This window comes from Urocitellus parryii, chromosome 9 (genome assembly GCF_045843805.1).
Source record: "Urocitellus parryii isolate mUroPar1 chromosome 9, mUroPar1.hap1, whole genome shotgun sequence".
NCBI classification, from domain to species: domain Eukaryota; kingdom Metazoa; phylum Chordata; class Mammalia; order Rodentia; family Sciuridae; genus Urocitellus; species Urocitellus parryii.
In genome coordinates, this window is record NC_135539.1 from 20,487,076 (window position 1) to 20,501,919 (window position 14,844).

Here is a 14,844-nt window from a genome sequence, read left to right on the forward strand (position 1 = left end):
AGGCCTTGACCTCGAGTGATCTACATCTTCTTGCGCTAGTGCTTGGCCGCCGCCTAGAGGCAGGTCTCCTGGGAGGATGCCAAGCTGCCCGCTTCACCGCCCCCCTCGTCCAGCCTACAACTCCCAGAGGCCCCAGCGCAGTCTACTTATCTCCTTAACGCGCGCCTTCGCACAGAGTCTGCTGGGAAGTGTAGTTCCGAGTGTGCCGAGGTTGGACCTTACGGGCAACCCTGCGCTAGAAGTCGAGACTGTAGAGCTACGTGCGTCCCTCAACTTTTGAGACTTGGTGAAGGGTAGAGGTTTTTCAGAATGGGAACCAGGAAGGAATGGGTTCAGTCCTCTGCTGCGGACTCGTCGAGGTCTCCAGTGTCCCACGTAATTATTAGCTCAGGCCGCTTCCCTCCAACCCGGCACTTTCCCTCCAATTACGCTCCTTTCCTCCAAACCCAGTTCTCCCAAGTGAGGGCGTGGAGATTACTAGCAAGAAAATCTGGGACGCCAGGGTCTGCCTCAGGACTAAGGGCTAGGTCCCAGGGTCCAAGCCCCGCCCCCCGTAGCTTGTCCCTAGCCGGGGCTCCCCCCGTGGGAACGGGGACCAGCTGTCCGGAAGCGCCAAACTGCGTCCCTGTCCGAGCCCTGGGGATCAATCAGGCCGAGGAGTTAATTATGTAATGAGGGGGCAGGGGGTCGGGGCTAATGAAGCCGCCCATGGGGGAGGGGAAGGGGAAGGTACAGGTATCCGGCCCCCTCTTGGACCCCTTCGAGGCCCCAGGGGTTTCCACTCCAGCCCACCTCCAGGGCCTCAAAGAGGGGAGGGGCTGTGATCCCGGGTCTGGAAGGGGCTGAGCTGTGAGCTATAAAGGGGGCATCTCTCAGCACCGGGGACTATAGGCAGCGTGACCTGAAGCCAGAGGGACTACAACATGTACCATCCACGAGAGTTGTACCCCTCCTTGGGGACCGGCTATCGTCTGGGGCCCCCCCAACCCGGTGGGGACTCCAGCTTCCCTCCTGCCCTGGCAGAGGGCTACCGCTACCCCGGTGAGCGGTGGGACCTGCTGCTGGTTAGGGGTTTTGGTGGCTGTGACCCTCGGCTGGTTTCTCATTCTCCCCACATCTCCAGATCTGGATACCCCTAAACTGGATTGCTTCCTGTCCGGGATTGAGGCTGGTCCCCGCACCCTAGCTGCAGCCCCACCTCTGCCCCTACTGCCCCCTACCCTGGGTACTGAGCCAGCCCCACCAGCTGCAGAAGCCCTTCACTCCCTCCCTGGGGTCAGCCTGAGCCTGGAGAACCAGGAGCTGTGGAAGGAGTTCAGCGCTGTGGGGACAGAGATGATCATCACCAAAGCCGGCAGGTGAGGGCTGGCCAGATCAATTTCTTCTGGGGTCTCTTGGGAAAGATAGATCCTGGACACCAGACTGGGTTTGGGAATTTCTTCAGGGCTGGAGTTCAGCTCAAGTTCAGAATTTGACTATGGCCTGGGACATGAGTGAATGTGGATGGAATCAGGACTATGGCAAGTGTCAAGGGTCAATTTTGGAGTCTGTGGTTGGGTTTGGGGGCCAATCTATTAAGGGTCACAGATCAGTCTGAACCAAGGTCAGGAAGTCTGACTGGTTTATAGGTTAGTGTGTGGCCTAGATCAGGAGTGGGTCTGTGGCTGGAATCAGGATTTAGACTATGTCTGGGATCTATCAAGCTGGTGGCCAGTCTCAGGGAAACCTGGATCAGCTCCATGTTTAATTTGAATAGGAATCAATATGTGACTAGGTAAGGGCTGACCTTTGAGGCTCAAGTGATCAGTGTGTGGCCTGTGACAAGATCTTTATCTGGACAGGAGCTCAGGCCCTAGCATGGTAAATCCTCTCCTCTCTGAAGGTAGGGTCTTATTTTTTCTGAAGCAAATTAACAGCTGTAGGGACTGGTGATAGAGATCAGATAAGGAAACCAAGGTGGGGAGCATGAGACTCCTGGCAATATTGCAGGGAGAAAAGTTAGCCACAACTCCTTCAGCAAGTAGGCTCTGCTTCTAAACTGCTTTGTGATCTGGTCAGATTACCTATTTCTCCATCTGTAAAATGGAGTCAGTCTTCCAACTCTGTGATTCTGCCTTTGGGTTCTAATTCCACCTCCCTTGATGTTTCTCTGCCAGAACTGACTACCTGATGTTCCCTTACTGGTGGTAGGCCGGCCTCTGGCCAGTAGGCAGCTCCCGGCCTCTCCCTTCTCTTGCCTTGTGCAGGCGCATGTTTCCTGCTTGCCGAGTGTCAGTCACTGGCCTGGACCCTGAGGCCCGCTACCTGTTTCTTCTGGATGTGGTTCCAGTGGATGGGGCTCGCTACCGCTGGCAGGGCCGGCGCTGGGAGCCCAGCGGCAAGGCAGAGCCCCGCCTGCCTGATCGTGTCTATATTCACCCTGATTCTCCTGCCACTGGTGCCCACTGGATGCGGCAGCCTGTGTCCTTCCATCGTGTCAAGCTCACCAATAGCACATTGGACCCCCATGGCCACGTGAGGCCCAAGCTGGAACTCCAGGATAGGGGTTAGGGGTGGTGCTAGGTAGAGGCTAAGGCTGGGTCCCCAGACAAGGAATCACTCCCATTTCTTCCCTTCCAGCTGATCTTGCACTCCATGCACAAGTATCAGCCCCGCATACACCTTGTGCGGGCCGCCCAGCTTTGCAGCCAGCACTGGGGGGGTGTGGCCTCTTTTCGCTTCCCTGAGACCACGTTCATCTCTGTGACAGCCTACCAGAACCCACGGGTGAGTGACTCTGCTTGAGGGGGTAATAGCACCCTGCCCAGGCTGCAGGAGCTTTGACCTGGATTTGTGCCCCCAGATCACACAACTCAAGATTGCAGCCAATCCCTTTGCCAAAGGCTTCCGAGAGAATGGCAGAAACTGCAAGAGGTGAGCATTGTCCATTCGCCGATCCGTTCAACGATATTTATTAACTGCTCACTAATGTGCCCAGCATTGTGTCAGATGTCAGGAATGCAATGGTAAATAAAAACATTTATTCACTCATTGAGTCAACGAATATGCTTATTTAGCACCTGCCAGCCACTGTTCTAGGCATGGGGGACACATAAGTAAACAAAGCAAATCAAAGCCCGTGTCCTCATGATGCTGATAATGCTAATGGGTAAGTAAACAAAATAAATAAATAAAATATAAGTTAGCATTACGTTCTAAAGAGAAATAAATCAGGGAAGGGATAGGAAGGCTGGGGTGAGGAGGTGGATAAATGGCCTAGGAAGGCCTCCCCAAGGAAAGAACATTTAAGAAAAGACCTGAAGGAAGTAGAGGAAGCTGTGTGGTAAGTGGGAAAAAGCATGCTTGGGAGTGGGAGCTGTGTGTGCAAGGGTCCTGAGGCAGGACATACCTACCATGTGAGTGGAGTGGAGTCGGTGAGAAGGCAAGTCAGGGAGGTGATGGGAAGCTAGGTTAGGCTCCATAGCAAGGACTTGGGAATCTGAGTACAGCCCCCTCCAGGTGGACCCCTACCCTCAAGGAGCTTACCCTCTGTCAGAAGAGATAGACATGACCCACAGGATCATTCCATCAAATGTAAAAGTGTGACTGTGATAAACAGCATGAGGAAGGGTCTGTGGTACTGTGGGAGGACAGGGAGGTCTTTCTTGAGGAAGTTTTGCTTGACCTAAGACAAAAGGGATGAGTTCAGTAGGCGAAGAGGGGGTAGGAGATGGCAGCTGATGGAGATTGGGGCAGAGGGGAATGGGCTGGGGTCAGGCCATGTCTTAGATTTGCAGCTTGGGAGAGTTTCCACTGATTCTAAAAACAGCAGGGCTCTGAAAGTTCAAGTGGGGAATAAGTCCCAGTTCTGCTTTCTAATCCCTTAATTCTCTGGCCTTTAGTTTCTTCATCTGTAAAATGGGTATAATAATGGCACCTGCCTGATAGGGTCCCTGGGAGGGTGAAATGCCTGGCACCTGGTAAGTACTAATAGTGCCATCATCATCATTACTATCATCATCATTATCATCATCATCATCATCACCACTGTTCCTCAGGGAGCGGGATGCCCGTGTGAAGAGGAAACTTCGAGGCCCAGAGCCAGTAGCCACAGAGGCCTATGGGAGTGGAGGTGAGTTGTCCTAATAGTGATGGGGCCAGGCCTACAACACTGATCCTCCCTGGCTCAACCTGCCCCTTCTGTCTCCCCAGATACACCAGGGGGTCCCTGTGACTCCACCCTGGGTGGGGACGTGCGTGAGTCAGATCCAGAGCAGGCCTCAGCTCCCCAGGAAGCTGTTCCTGCCCCAGCTCCTCCATGTGGTGGCCCCAGTGCTGAGGCCTATCTCCTGCACCCTGCAGCTTTCCATGGGGCTCCCAATCACCTACCAACCAGGTGAGTGGGACAAGGACACAGGGTTGGAATGCTCCTTCCAGGTGTCCCTTCTCTCCTGTTCTGACAGCTGTCTTTCTACTTCAGGAACCCTACCTTCCCTGAGGCTCCAGACTCTGGGCGCCCAGCCCCCTACTCAGCTGCATTTTTGGAGCTGCAGCCTGGGCCCGGGGGCTCAGGGTACCCAGCAGCTCCACCCGGAGCATCCTTTGCTCCACACTTCCTTCAAGGGGGCCCCTTCCCCTTGCCATACCCAGGCCCTGGGGGATACCTGGACGTGGGTTCCAAACCAATGTACTGAGCCATCACAGGGCCCCTCTGCCTCATCTTCCATCACAATCTCCAGTTCCCTTCCCCCAGCACTGTAGCCCCCTCATTCCACTGTCCCCATCCCCCACACCAAATGGCTGCCTTGGGCCTGTCCCCCACCCCACTTCACACCTTGATTTCACTCCCACCCCCTCTGGCTTCAAAGCCCAAGCCAGGCTGCTGGGAGTCCAGCTGGGGCCAGCTTCCCCTTCCCGGCTCTCACCTCCGTGTGAATGGAAGGAGGCTCTGCCTGGCCAAATGGGGACAGCCCAGCATCTCCACCTCCTGTGGCCCCACTTGCCACCACTGCAAGCCACACCAGTCTGTTCTCAGGACCAGAGTATTTTTGTTAATAAAACTCAAAAAGACATCAGTGCTCAGGAAACATTGGGCTTGTGGTGTTGGCCCTGGGCAGCGCTGGGCCAGTGAAGGCTTTGTGGGGTAACCCAGGCAGATCCAGAACTGCCTGTTTCCAGCTCTATGACCTTGTGCTCACGAATCAACCTGCTCTGGGCCACTTTCCTCTTTAGGAAAATGGAGGAAATCTGAATTTCCAAACACTAGCTGTTTTGAGAATTAAACAAGGCTGCTCCTTTACCCGGCATGTAGGAGGCCTCTGGGAGTGGTCACTGGAGGCTCTGGGCAAGTGGACTGATCGGAGAGCTGCCTTCCTGGCAGGATTAGGGCCAAGGAGCGAAGGTCCTGATGCCCACCCAGGTCCCAGGCCATCATCTCTGCTCACCCCCAATCAAAACTGACATAAACCCAACAACCATTTTTTTTCTTTTATTAGAATTTTTTTCTTTTTTTCTCAAAACTTTTATCTAAAAACAAACAAACAAAAAAAAGGAAAAAAGAAAAACAAAAAATTACTGGAAACTTCATGGTTCAAGTGGGGAGAAAGGAGAGGAGGAGCATGGAGCTAAGGCTCCAAACCTCTCCAGAGAAAGTCCTCACCCTTGAAACGCCCTCTTGGGGGAAGAGCAGAGCTGGGGACAGCCCCTCCTTGCCCAGCCTCCGACTGGGGAGAGGGCAGAGTCACAGTGGTCCAAGGGCCAGAAAGGCTGGAGGGGGCAGGGCCGAAGGGTCACAGGAAGTAGTCGGCCACCGGCTTCTTGGAGGGGATGCCCCGTGTCTCCTGGGGAGCAGCCTCAAAGATGATAAAATCTTTCTGGAGATGCTCATCCAGCTCCAGGATGGCTGCCACATTGCCACAGCTGGAAATAGGGGGCAGCAGAGTTAGGAACGGGTCAGCCTAGGTTCCCCATCACCACCCGACCTCCCGGTCCCACCAGCTCACCGGTAGCAGTAGTTGGGTGCTGACCACACAGTGAGCACGGTCTCATTGAAGTGCCACTTGTAACCTTCCATCACTAGTTGGTGGGCACGGCAGATCATATCAATGTCATTGGCTGCGTTGAACTGGGCCACCACGTCACTGCCAAACAGGTAGCCGGCTCCACGGGGGCTCACACCCCAGCCTGTTGTATCTGAGGCAAATAAGGTAGAGATGGGGAGAGGAGGTCCTCAAGGCTTCTCTGGTTGCCCACTGCCCCTTAAAGGTGAATATCCTGTCACCTTCCTCCAATCAACCAGAGTCCCGGGCAGCAAGATTCCCCTGGAATATATATGTTCCAGGGGATTCTGAGGGAGAGGACTGCAAATGTTGGAGCGGATGAGCTGGAGAAAGAATGCTGGGGTCTGGTTCCACCTCCTAATCACAGTGACCATTCAATGGACTGTCCAAACAGGTATGCAAGCAAGTGAGAGGAGGTGCTCGTGAGAGCCACCAGCAATATCAGCGCGAATAAGCACTGTCGTGGCCCAGGAGGAGTGAAAGGTCGGTCACCCTAGACCTGGCAGGGCAGTCTGAGTGGCAGTGACAAAGGGGAGGCTGGGCCCTCGGCTGGTACTCAAGAGTCCTGACTGTAACTCTCAGCTCTACTCCACAGCAGCAGGGACTCCCACAACACGAGGGGTCCTTGGGGAGCTTTCATTCCGAGGTCTGACCTACGAAGAAGCTGCTGTCAGGTCCTGAAGCCCCTTGCCATGCAGGGAGCCAGTGATTTTGTCCTAAACAGCCTTCTGACCATGACCCCCTCTCTGGGATCCAGCATACCCCCCTTGCTCCCCATGGAGGGTCCAGCCAGCCCACAGGTGGAGGACAGAAGGCAGTGTGGACCAGCCCTGCCCTGCTCCTCCCTAGACCCTTCCCGTCTAGCCTGTCCCGTCAAGGTCCTTGCTTTAACCAGTCTCAACTAATGAAGGTACCTCCAGACTAGCCCTGCCCCACCTGCCCACCCCTCACCTTCAGGGTCAGACCAGAGGAGGTCACACATGGGTCCATCATGTGGCACTTCCTGCTTTCGATCAATTGTCCGGATCTGGTCCAGAGTCTGGATGGAGGGGGAGAGGCCCCCGTGCACACAGAAGATCTAGAGGGGAGATCGAGACCAGGAGGAAGAAGGCACAGGTCCAGAGTCTCCCCTATCACTCCCGCCCCAAGGAGTCTCGTGGCCAGCCTACCTTGCCATCGATGATGGCTGACAGGCTGAGGTAGTCAAAGATCTCAGTGCAGTAGCGCCACACAGTCACCGAACCATATTTGCGTAGGCACTCATCATAGAAGCCATAGACCTGTGTGATCTGCCGGCTCTCATGGTTGCCCCGGATCAGGGTGATGCGGTCAGGATAGCGAACCTAGGGGTGGCCACCAAACCAGGGCTGGGATCCAAGCTCTGTTTCTCCACACGTCTGACAGCCTCACTCTGTGTTCATAACCTTTGTCCTGGACTAGACTCATGTCATTTCTTGCATAAATCATACAGTGTCATCTGCCTCACAGGTCCCTAGCTCCTCTTTCAGAGGAAGTAAACAGACCCCTCCCCACTTCAGCTACAAACCCAATGGCTACTCTTCTACCTGCCAGACCCGGGTCCTCCGTGATGCTCAAGGCTCTCTGGCCCCTCCATCTCTTTCCACCAATGGACACTATATCCAGCCATCCTCAGTGACTGCCACCTTCTCAACAAAGCCAGCCTCTCTTTCTCCCAGAGTGCTGCCCCATTAGCCTCACTGTCCAAGGCTGGGTCAGATGGCCCTGAGTCAAGGCAACAGCCCACCAAACAGAATCAGTCCAGAGCCAGCAGCACAGCTCCAAAGTGGAAAAATGGAAGGGAAAAATGATGGTGGCCAGGATACAGAAAGGCTGGCCTGAGATGGCCCAGGCATGGGCTCTAGAAGCCAGGGGCTCCCACCTTAAGTGCCAGGAGTAGAAGGAAGGTTTCAACACTGTAGAAGCCACGGTCCACAAAGTCCCCCATAAAGAGGTAGTTGGTCTCAGGGACATCGCCACCCACCTGTGGGGAGGAAGAAGGTTCTGCTTGGTCTTTTGGACCATTGCAGCGGCCCATGTTCCTATCCAGCTGAGGCCCTTCTTTCACAAAAGGTCCATCCAACTAGAAGCTTCCTGCTCCCCTTCATGCCACCAAAGGAAGGACTTCCCTGTCAATAAGTGGAGCCTCCAGTCACTCCCAGCTCACAAGCCCCAGTTTCCCCTACACTCACTCTGAATAGCTCCTTGAGGTCATAGAATTGTCCATGGATGTCGCCGCACACCTGAAAAGTATGAAGGTGGGTTGGCACTCACTTAGTGGTCAGAGGGATAGCCCCTCTGTTCCCAAAACATTTCATGCTTTCAAGAGACTCATGGCTCTTGAGGCTGCCACAACTCCAGGCTGGACATCTACTATTTGCCCAGAGTCAGCCTGCTGTAGTGTCACCCGCCATCCCACCCTGAGTGCCAACTGCCCCACTGGCAGGAGCCAGAACTGTTTTTTTTTTGTTTTTTTGTTTTTTTTTTTCCCAATGCTACTGACTGCTCCTGGAGGACTTGGCCCCTCCCTCCCTCCAAGTACTCAGAATAAGACTACAGATGCAGAGCCACAGAAATGTGACCACAGTCACTCACCAAACTGGACTCCCTCTGCCCTAGCCAAGAGCATCCCCAACAAATCAAAATTCCCAAAACATGCATTTCTTAGAGTGGGGCACCCATGAAGAAAGGAGAGGAGACAGACACCGGGCTCCCTGGGACCCCAGAAATGAGGGGTGGACTTAAGGTCTTGTTTCAAAAGATCAAGCCAGGGCTTCAGGGACAGAGTATACTCACGGTGACTGGGGAGTCCACCCTCTGCACATTGCTCTCCTCTACCAAGATCTCTCTGGAGACAGGAGAAGACCAGGGTCACCACAGCCAGGACAGCCCAGCCCAATTCCTGACCTTTTTTTGGGGGGGAGGGGAGGACATGAGGTGGTCCTTGAACCGCCAGGGGGCAGGAGTGAAGTGTTCCAATTTCCCCAGGATCAGCTGACCATGGCCCTCCACTGTTCAACCCCTTCCAAAGCTCCCAGCTGCCAACAGGACAAAGTCCCAGCTCTCATCCCAGCATCCAAGCCCTTCCATGCAGACGGTGACTTCCAGCCTTGACTCCCCTGCTACTCCCTCTCAGGTATCCAGTACTTACTCCTGGGAGACAGAGCCCCTTGTTCCCTTAGAGCTCTCCCTAACTGTCCCATAACTGAAATCTGATATCAGTCTACCAGTCCCAAGACCCTTCTCCCAGACTGTCCAAAGACAAGGGTGGCATCCCCGGCAGGTCAACCATCAGATGCACCTTCAAAGGGAAGATGCACTGTTCCTACATTTTCAACATTTATTTCAATGTTGTCCATGGATGTCCCCGCACACCTGAGAAGGTGTGGACTTTATTTCTGGAAATGCAGTCTACTTCCACTTGAGTGAGGATGACATAAATCACTTTGGCAGTTATAGGTGCCAAGCTTAAGTAGCACCTATATTTCCAAATTTTGCTCCTGATAAGAATAGCATTGAACACTGGGGCTCACACCACGGGCCACAACTGTTTATAAGGAGCTATGCACAGATGCCCCCCATCAGTCACCCTCAAAGGCCAAGACAGATGTTTCACAGAGAGGATGTAAAAGCTGAAACATGGGAGGCTGCTGGGTGGGTGGCAGAAGCAAAGGTGGGATTTGAACCAGAGAAGCCTGGCTCCAGACCTTTTTTTTTTTTTTTTTTTTTTTTGTGGGAAGGGTTAAAGGAGGGGGCCTGACTCTTTTTATGGAGCTATTCTGATGGGGGGTGGCCCCAGGCTGCTCCTCCTCCACCCCACTGTTTCTGCTAGTCTCTTCCCACTAAGGGAGTTCCCCAGGTACAGGGAATGGGAGGATTCACATCTGTCCCTCAGGGGACTCTCTGAGCACAAGGCAGGTATGCCTTAGCTTTCTCGAACAGGAGGCCGCACTGACGGTGGTCCAGGAGGCCAGAAGAGCAACTGGGCTCTCCCACCTGTACTGAATCTTGGGATGAATATCCTTCCATAGCAACTGTTTATAATGACCCTTCCGAGAGACTGGGTGAGGGGGTTCTTTTCATTCTCATCTAATGGATAAACAAAGCAAGGCTTAAAGTGGTAGAGTGGAGGCCACAAAGCTGGAGAGTGGCTGAACTGGAACTTGGGAGCTCAATCTCGTGAGAATTTATGCCAGCCTCTTCAACTAAACCCAAGACACACCTGAAACCCAGCAAGGTCAAATGCAGGAGTCTTCCTCTCTGCAAAACCATAACTCAGGGGCAGCACAGCACTGGTGCACTCAAGGAACAAGAACCAGGTTCACTGACACCAGCTATCACTTGCAGCACATCACTATCCCTACAGTGACTCACAACTGTTCCCCATTATTTCCACAACTAACAAACCTTCTGTAAGTTCCTAATAATGTGCTAGGCCCTGTTCCTGGATAGGCAGAATCTCATTCAGGACTCACAATGACTCGAAAAACTTATATAGATAAAGTGACTTGACTAGGGTCACACTGCTGAGATTCACACTGAAGAGTGCCCAATTCAAAAACTTTTCAGTTCAGACTACTGCAGGCCTCTGTGGTTCCAAGGGTTTAATTTTTTTTATGTACCCTCTCAGTAAACTGAAGCATTTGAAACTACTGGCTTCAGCCAGTCTCTGATGGGTCCCCAGGCCATGGCCAAGTGCTAAAATTGGTCCCCATTCTGACTAAGCCTAAGATAACAGAGGCCACCTCAAACCTCAACCTAGTATCTTCTAGCTACATTTCAGTCTCAATTAAGCAGGGTCCTCCCACCCCTCAGTCTTCCAGAGCTCCCTGCTGCCTATCATAACCCATATCGAAATGTCTCTGCCTGGCTATCAATGATCATGGAGCACAGTCAAGGACCTGGGCTCAAAACTCATTTCCTCTCGAACTTGCTAACTTACTGTGTGACAAAGTGTAAGATTAGATATCTACACTAAGGTTCAATTTGATCTTCTATAAAATAGAGTAAATGCTTCCTCCTGTCCTGCATATTCCATAGGGCTGCTGGAATGGAGACTGCACACATAAATTTGCTTATTCTGAAAACTCCAGCATGCTATCCCAGCATTAGCTATAATCATTACCACATTGATCCAAGTCCTGTGGGGGAAGATAAAATTTATGTGGAAAAAAGGTTTAAGTTCCTAAAAATGCCAATCAGAATCGAGGGAAGGAGAACTGAAAACATCCTAGAGCTGGTTTGGTCAGGGAGATTTTCTTGTTTCTTCTTTCTTTTCTTTTTGAGACGGGGTCTCACTTTGTTGCCACGCTGACCTTGAACTCCTGGGCCCAAGCAATCCTCTGCCTCAGCCTCCTGAGTAGCTGGGATTATAGGTGTGCACTCCTGCACCCAGCAAACAGATTTTCTTGAGCTGTCAAAAGAGTAAAGCTCCATACAGGCATTTCAAAAGGGGCCTAGTCTGTTTATCAATCCCACACAGGTCCTGTCTGACTGCTAAGAGTCTGTCTTGAGTGGAGAAGAGCCAAACAAATAATATCAGGGGCATAAATTTAGAACCCAGCTCTGTTACTTCCTCACTAGGTGATCTCAGTCAAGTCACTAGGCCTCTAACTGTGCCTTTCTGTTCTTATGTAAAATGGAGCAAATTAGATTCCATCCTTATAGGTTTGTTGGATGGGAGGATGATGGGGAACCAGGTTACTAGTGGATCTATTGTTCAATAAATAGGTAATTCTCCAGCTCTTCTATAATTCTCCAGTCAAACAGTTCGCTAAAGAAAGCAGGAAAACCGTCTCCTCAATTGCTGCCCACACATCTTTAGTCCTTTGCTCCTCTCATCCTACTTGGAATGCCTTTTCTCACTGGCCCTGCCCCTATCAGATAACCAAAATTATCTTTATCCTTTGTGCCCGTCTTCTCTTAGAAGCCTTTACTGATAGTTTCAGCCCATATGATTCTTGCCTTTTCAAATAGTAATAATACCACCTAGTGTTTGTCAAGCCATTTACACTGGACCAAAAGTTTACCTCAAGCACCAGTTCACTGAATGTAGCTTCACAACCATCTTACTAAGCATGATCATCTCCACTTTACAAATAAAGAAACTTGCCCTTGTGGGTGTACTGATGCATGCATGTAATCCCAGCAGCTTGGGAGGCTGAGGCAGGAGAATCACAAATTCAAAGCCAGCCTCAGCAACTTAGCAAGGTCCTAAGCAACTCAGTGAGATTGTCTCAAAATAAAAAAATAAAAAAGGGGCTGGAGATGTGGCTCAGTGGCTAAGTGCACCTTGGTTCAATCTCTGGTACGAAAAACAAAAATTAAAAAAAAAAAAAAAAAAACTTTTTTCCTTGAGGTACCAGATCACCAACATTTGTAAGAGGCAGAGTTCAGATTCAAACCTAGAGTCACCGCATTCCAAAACCTGGACCCTAAATCATTACATCATTCTACTTCCCATAGAACTCTTAAGTGGGTGTCCATCTAGATCATGCTTAATTCTACTCTGGCTTATTTACCTCCTAGATTAAGCATGAGACTGATCCAACTCCACCTTACTGCATATGGCCTGAAAAATGTCAGGACACAAAATAGCTTCAGACTCCATTCCACACTTCCTGGAAACTCTGAACATCAAAGTCTTCACTTGTAAAATGGGGACAAAAACACCTCTTTTAAAGGGTTGTTGTTGGGATTAAGATCATTTCATAAGTCAATGCCTTTAACTTCTGTTCTTGCAAACACTCCTTTTACACCTCTTTGTATTCTTTTCCTGAGCTCAGTCCCTTCAAGAAGCTGCTTCTGTTCTCCCCAATGTTGTTTCCCTGAGTTTTCTAAGTACTTTCTGTAACTCTCCTTTATTCCACTCAAAGCATAAAATCTAATATTTTCAAGTTTTTACCCACATCTACCTTCCCCTGGCAGACTAGGTAGTTCCTGAAGGAAAGCGGACCTATTCTGCTCCTCTCAGAAAAGCTTCCAGCATGGGACAAGCCCAAAGTTCTGAGCTGGGTCTGCCCCAGGCCGGAACCCCTGGGTGGCAGCTTGGCTTCACTTTTCTGGGACTCACCTGGCCTTAGCACACAGGGCCTTGACTTCGCTCTCCTTGATGAGCTCGCAGCGCCGTAGCTGCTCGATCTGCCGGTCCAGGTCGCTGATCTCCGCCATGGCCCACCCCCCCGGCGCGGGTCAGAGTCGGGGCCACCGCCCCCTCCGCACCGCACAGGGGTCTCCTGGGAAAGAAGACCAGCCCGCGGATGAGAGTGTCCGTGCGGGGCACGGGGGGGGGACTAGATTCTGGGGCTGGCCCCCCCGCCTCCCCTCACATCAGCCCCGGGATCCCCAGCGTCCCACCGCTCAGGCCGCACCCCCCCCACTAACTCCCGTCGAACCCCGCGGTCCCGCGCTAAGGACGGTGGCCTAGAGGGGCTTCAGACTATTACCGCCGCTGCGACTCCGGCTCGGGCTCTCGGACTCGCTTGCTTCCCTCCTTCCCTCCGCTTTGGGCCGCCGCCACCGCCGCTTCTACTTCCGGCCCCGCCGCGGAAGCAAAGGGAGGCCAGTTCCGGCGCGCGCCGGATGTGGCGTCATACACACGCCTCCCCTCTCCCTTGCCGCGCCCTGATCGCCACCGCTGGAGGCGGAGAATGGGAGAGCTGAAGGAAGTGGGCGGCTGCGGATGCGGACTGGGCACCTGGGCGCTGCGAGGTGTTAGAGACGCAGACCAACCCCCTACCGTTACAGTAAGAAAACCAAGATGAAGCTGGGCTCTCGCTAGGCTGAATCACTTCATATTACAAATTTTTGTTTACCTATTTCATCGTGCCTCCCCTTCTACAATCCTGGGGGCTGTTCGCTATTGCAGCTCCAGTGCTTAGGGTAAGTCTTGGCCCAGTAGACATTTATAAATATTCAGTGAAGGAAGAAATCCCAACCCATGTCTCTTCCCACTGCCCCAGAGAAATCTTTGTCAGGGAGGAGCTCCAAAGTTTGGGGCAGAAAGGATCGCGCCCTTCCCGCTCTAAGCCTGTGCCTCAGTCAGCACGACGTCCCTATTCCAAAATCAACCCCTGACACCATTCTATTGCCTGAACATTTTATTCCTTTTTTAAGAGGAGGAAACTAATTCAGAGAAGTTAAGTAACTTGGTTGTGGTTGCAGAGCTAAAAATTTGGAATCCAGAAAAGCTGTGTTCTCAGTTCTAGGTTTTTTTTTTTTTTTTCTCCTTTTTTTCCTTAACTGCTTCTGGAACTCACATTGTTATAAAGATTAAAAAGACCAACACTCTCCAAACTGGCATTAAAACTCCTCTGCTTCCCTAGTCTTTTGCTGCAGGAAGAGGTAACTATTGATCTTTAAACAGTCTTTCCAGTCCCCTTGCCTTTATACATCATGCTGTCCTTAGTGTCAGTAGAATCCTTAGTGTCATCTTCTACTGACCTTGTTTTCACTTGCTTTACTTCAGATTTTGTTTTCCTCAGTTGAGTGAGGCCAAGAAGAGAAATGGCCCAAAGTTTTGAAGAGATGGATTTTGTTTTTTTTTTTTGGCGGGGTGGGAATGACAGGGAGTACTGAGGATCAGGCCCAGGGACATACACGTTAGGCAAGTGCTTTCCCACTGGGTAACACTTCCAGCCCAGGATTGGTTTGGTTTTGGATAAGCAGACAGAAGGGAGGGACTAAGTTTTTAGATTCCTAGAAGGTGGTAGATATCCAGTCAGTGCTATGTAGATCACTGTCGGAATTTTGTAGGATCAGGGAGATCAGAAAGGTCAAGACTTTTTTC

At 51.8% G+C, this 14,844-nt stretch overlaps 2 protein-coding genes across 3 annotated transcripts; one reads left to right on the top strand and one right to left on the bottom strand.

Annotated features, from left to right (window-relative positions):
• Positions 1–211: 211 nt before the first annotated feature.
• Positions 212–5,007, top strand: Tbx6 (T-box transcription factor 6). 2 transcript variants are annotated; one of them, XM_026380955.2, is made up of 8 exons: positions 212–375; positions 1,124–1,358; positions 2,247–2,514; positions 2,620–2,766; positions 2,843–2,913; positions 4,038–4,111; positions 4,192–4,375; positions 4,460–5,007. In XM_026380955.2, the coding sequence occupies exons 1-8, from the start codon at positions 327–329 to the stop codon at positions 4,671–4,673; spliced, it is 1,242 nt and encodes a 413-aa protein (XP_026236740.1). In that variant the 5' UTR covers positions 212–326; the 3' UTR covers positions 4,674–5,007. The 2 variants fall into 2 exon arrangements, with proteins under 2 accessions (XP_026236740.1, XP_026236739.1); XM_026380954.2 differs by lacking the exon at positions 212–375 and adding an exon at positions 924–1,041.
• Positions 5,008–5,495: 488 nt separating this feature from the next.
• On the bottom strand, positions 5,496–13,609 carry Ppp4c (protein phosphatase 4 catalytic subunit). Its single transcript, XM_026380936.2, has 9 exons — positions 13,502–13,609; positions 13,129–13,291; positions 8,853–8,904; positions 8,249–8,299; positions 7,939–8,040; positions 7,208–7,381; positions 6,990–7,116; positions 5,982–6,171; positions 5,496–5,898 (listed from the first exon to the last, which is right to left on the bottom strand). Exons 2-9 carry the CDS (start codon positions 13,224–13,226, stop codon positions 5,769–5,771), a joined length of 924 nt encoding a protein of 307 aa, XP_026236721.1. The 5' UTR covers positions 13,227–13,291; positions 13,502–13,609; the 3' UTR covers positions 5,496–5,768.
• Positions 13,610–14,844: the final 1,235 nt, after the last annotated feature.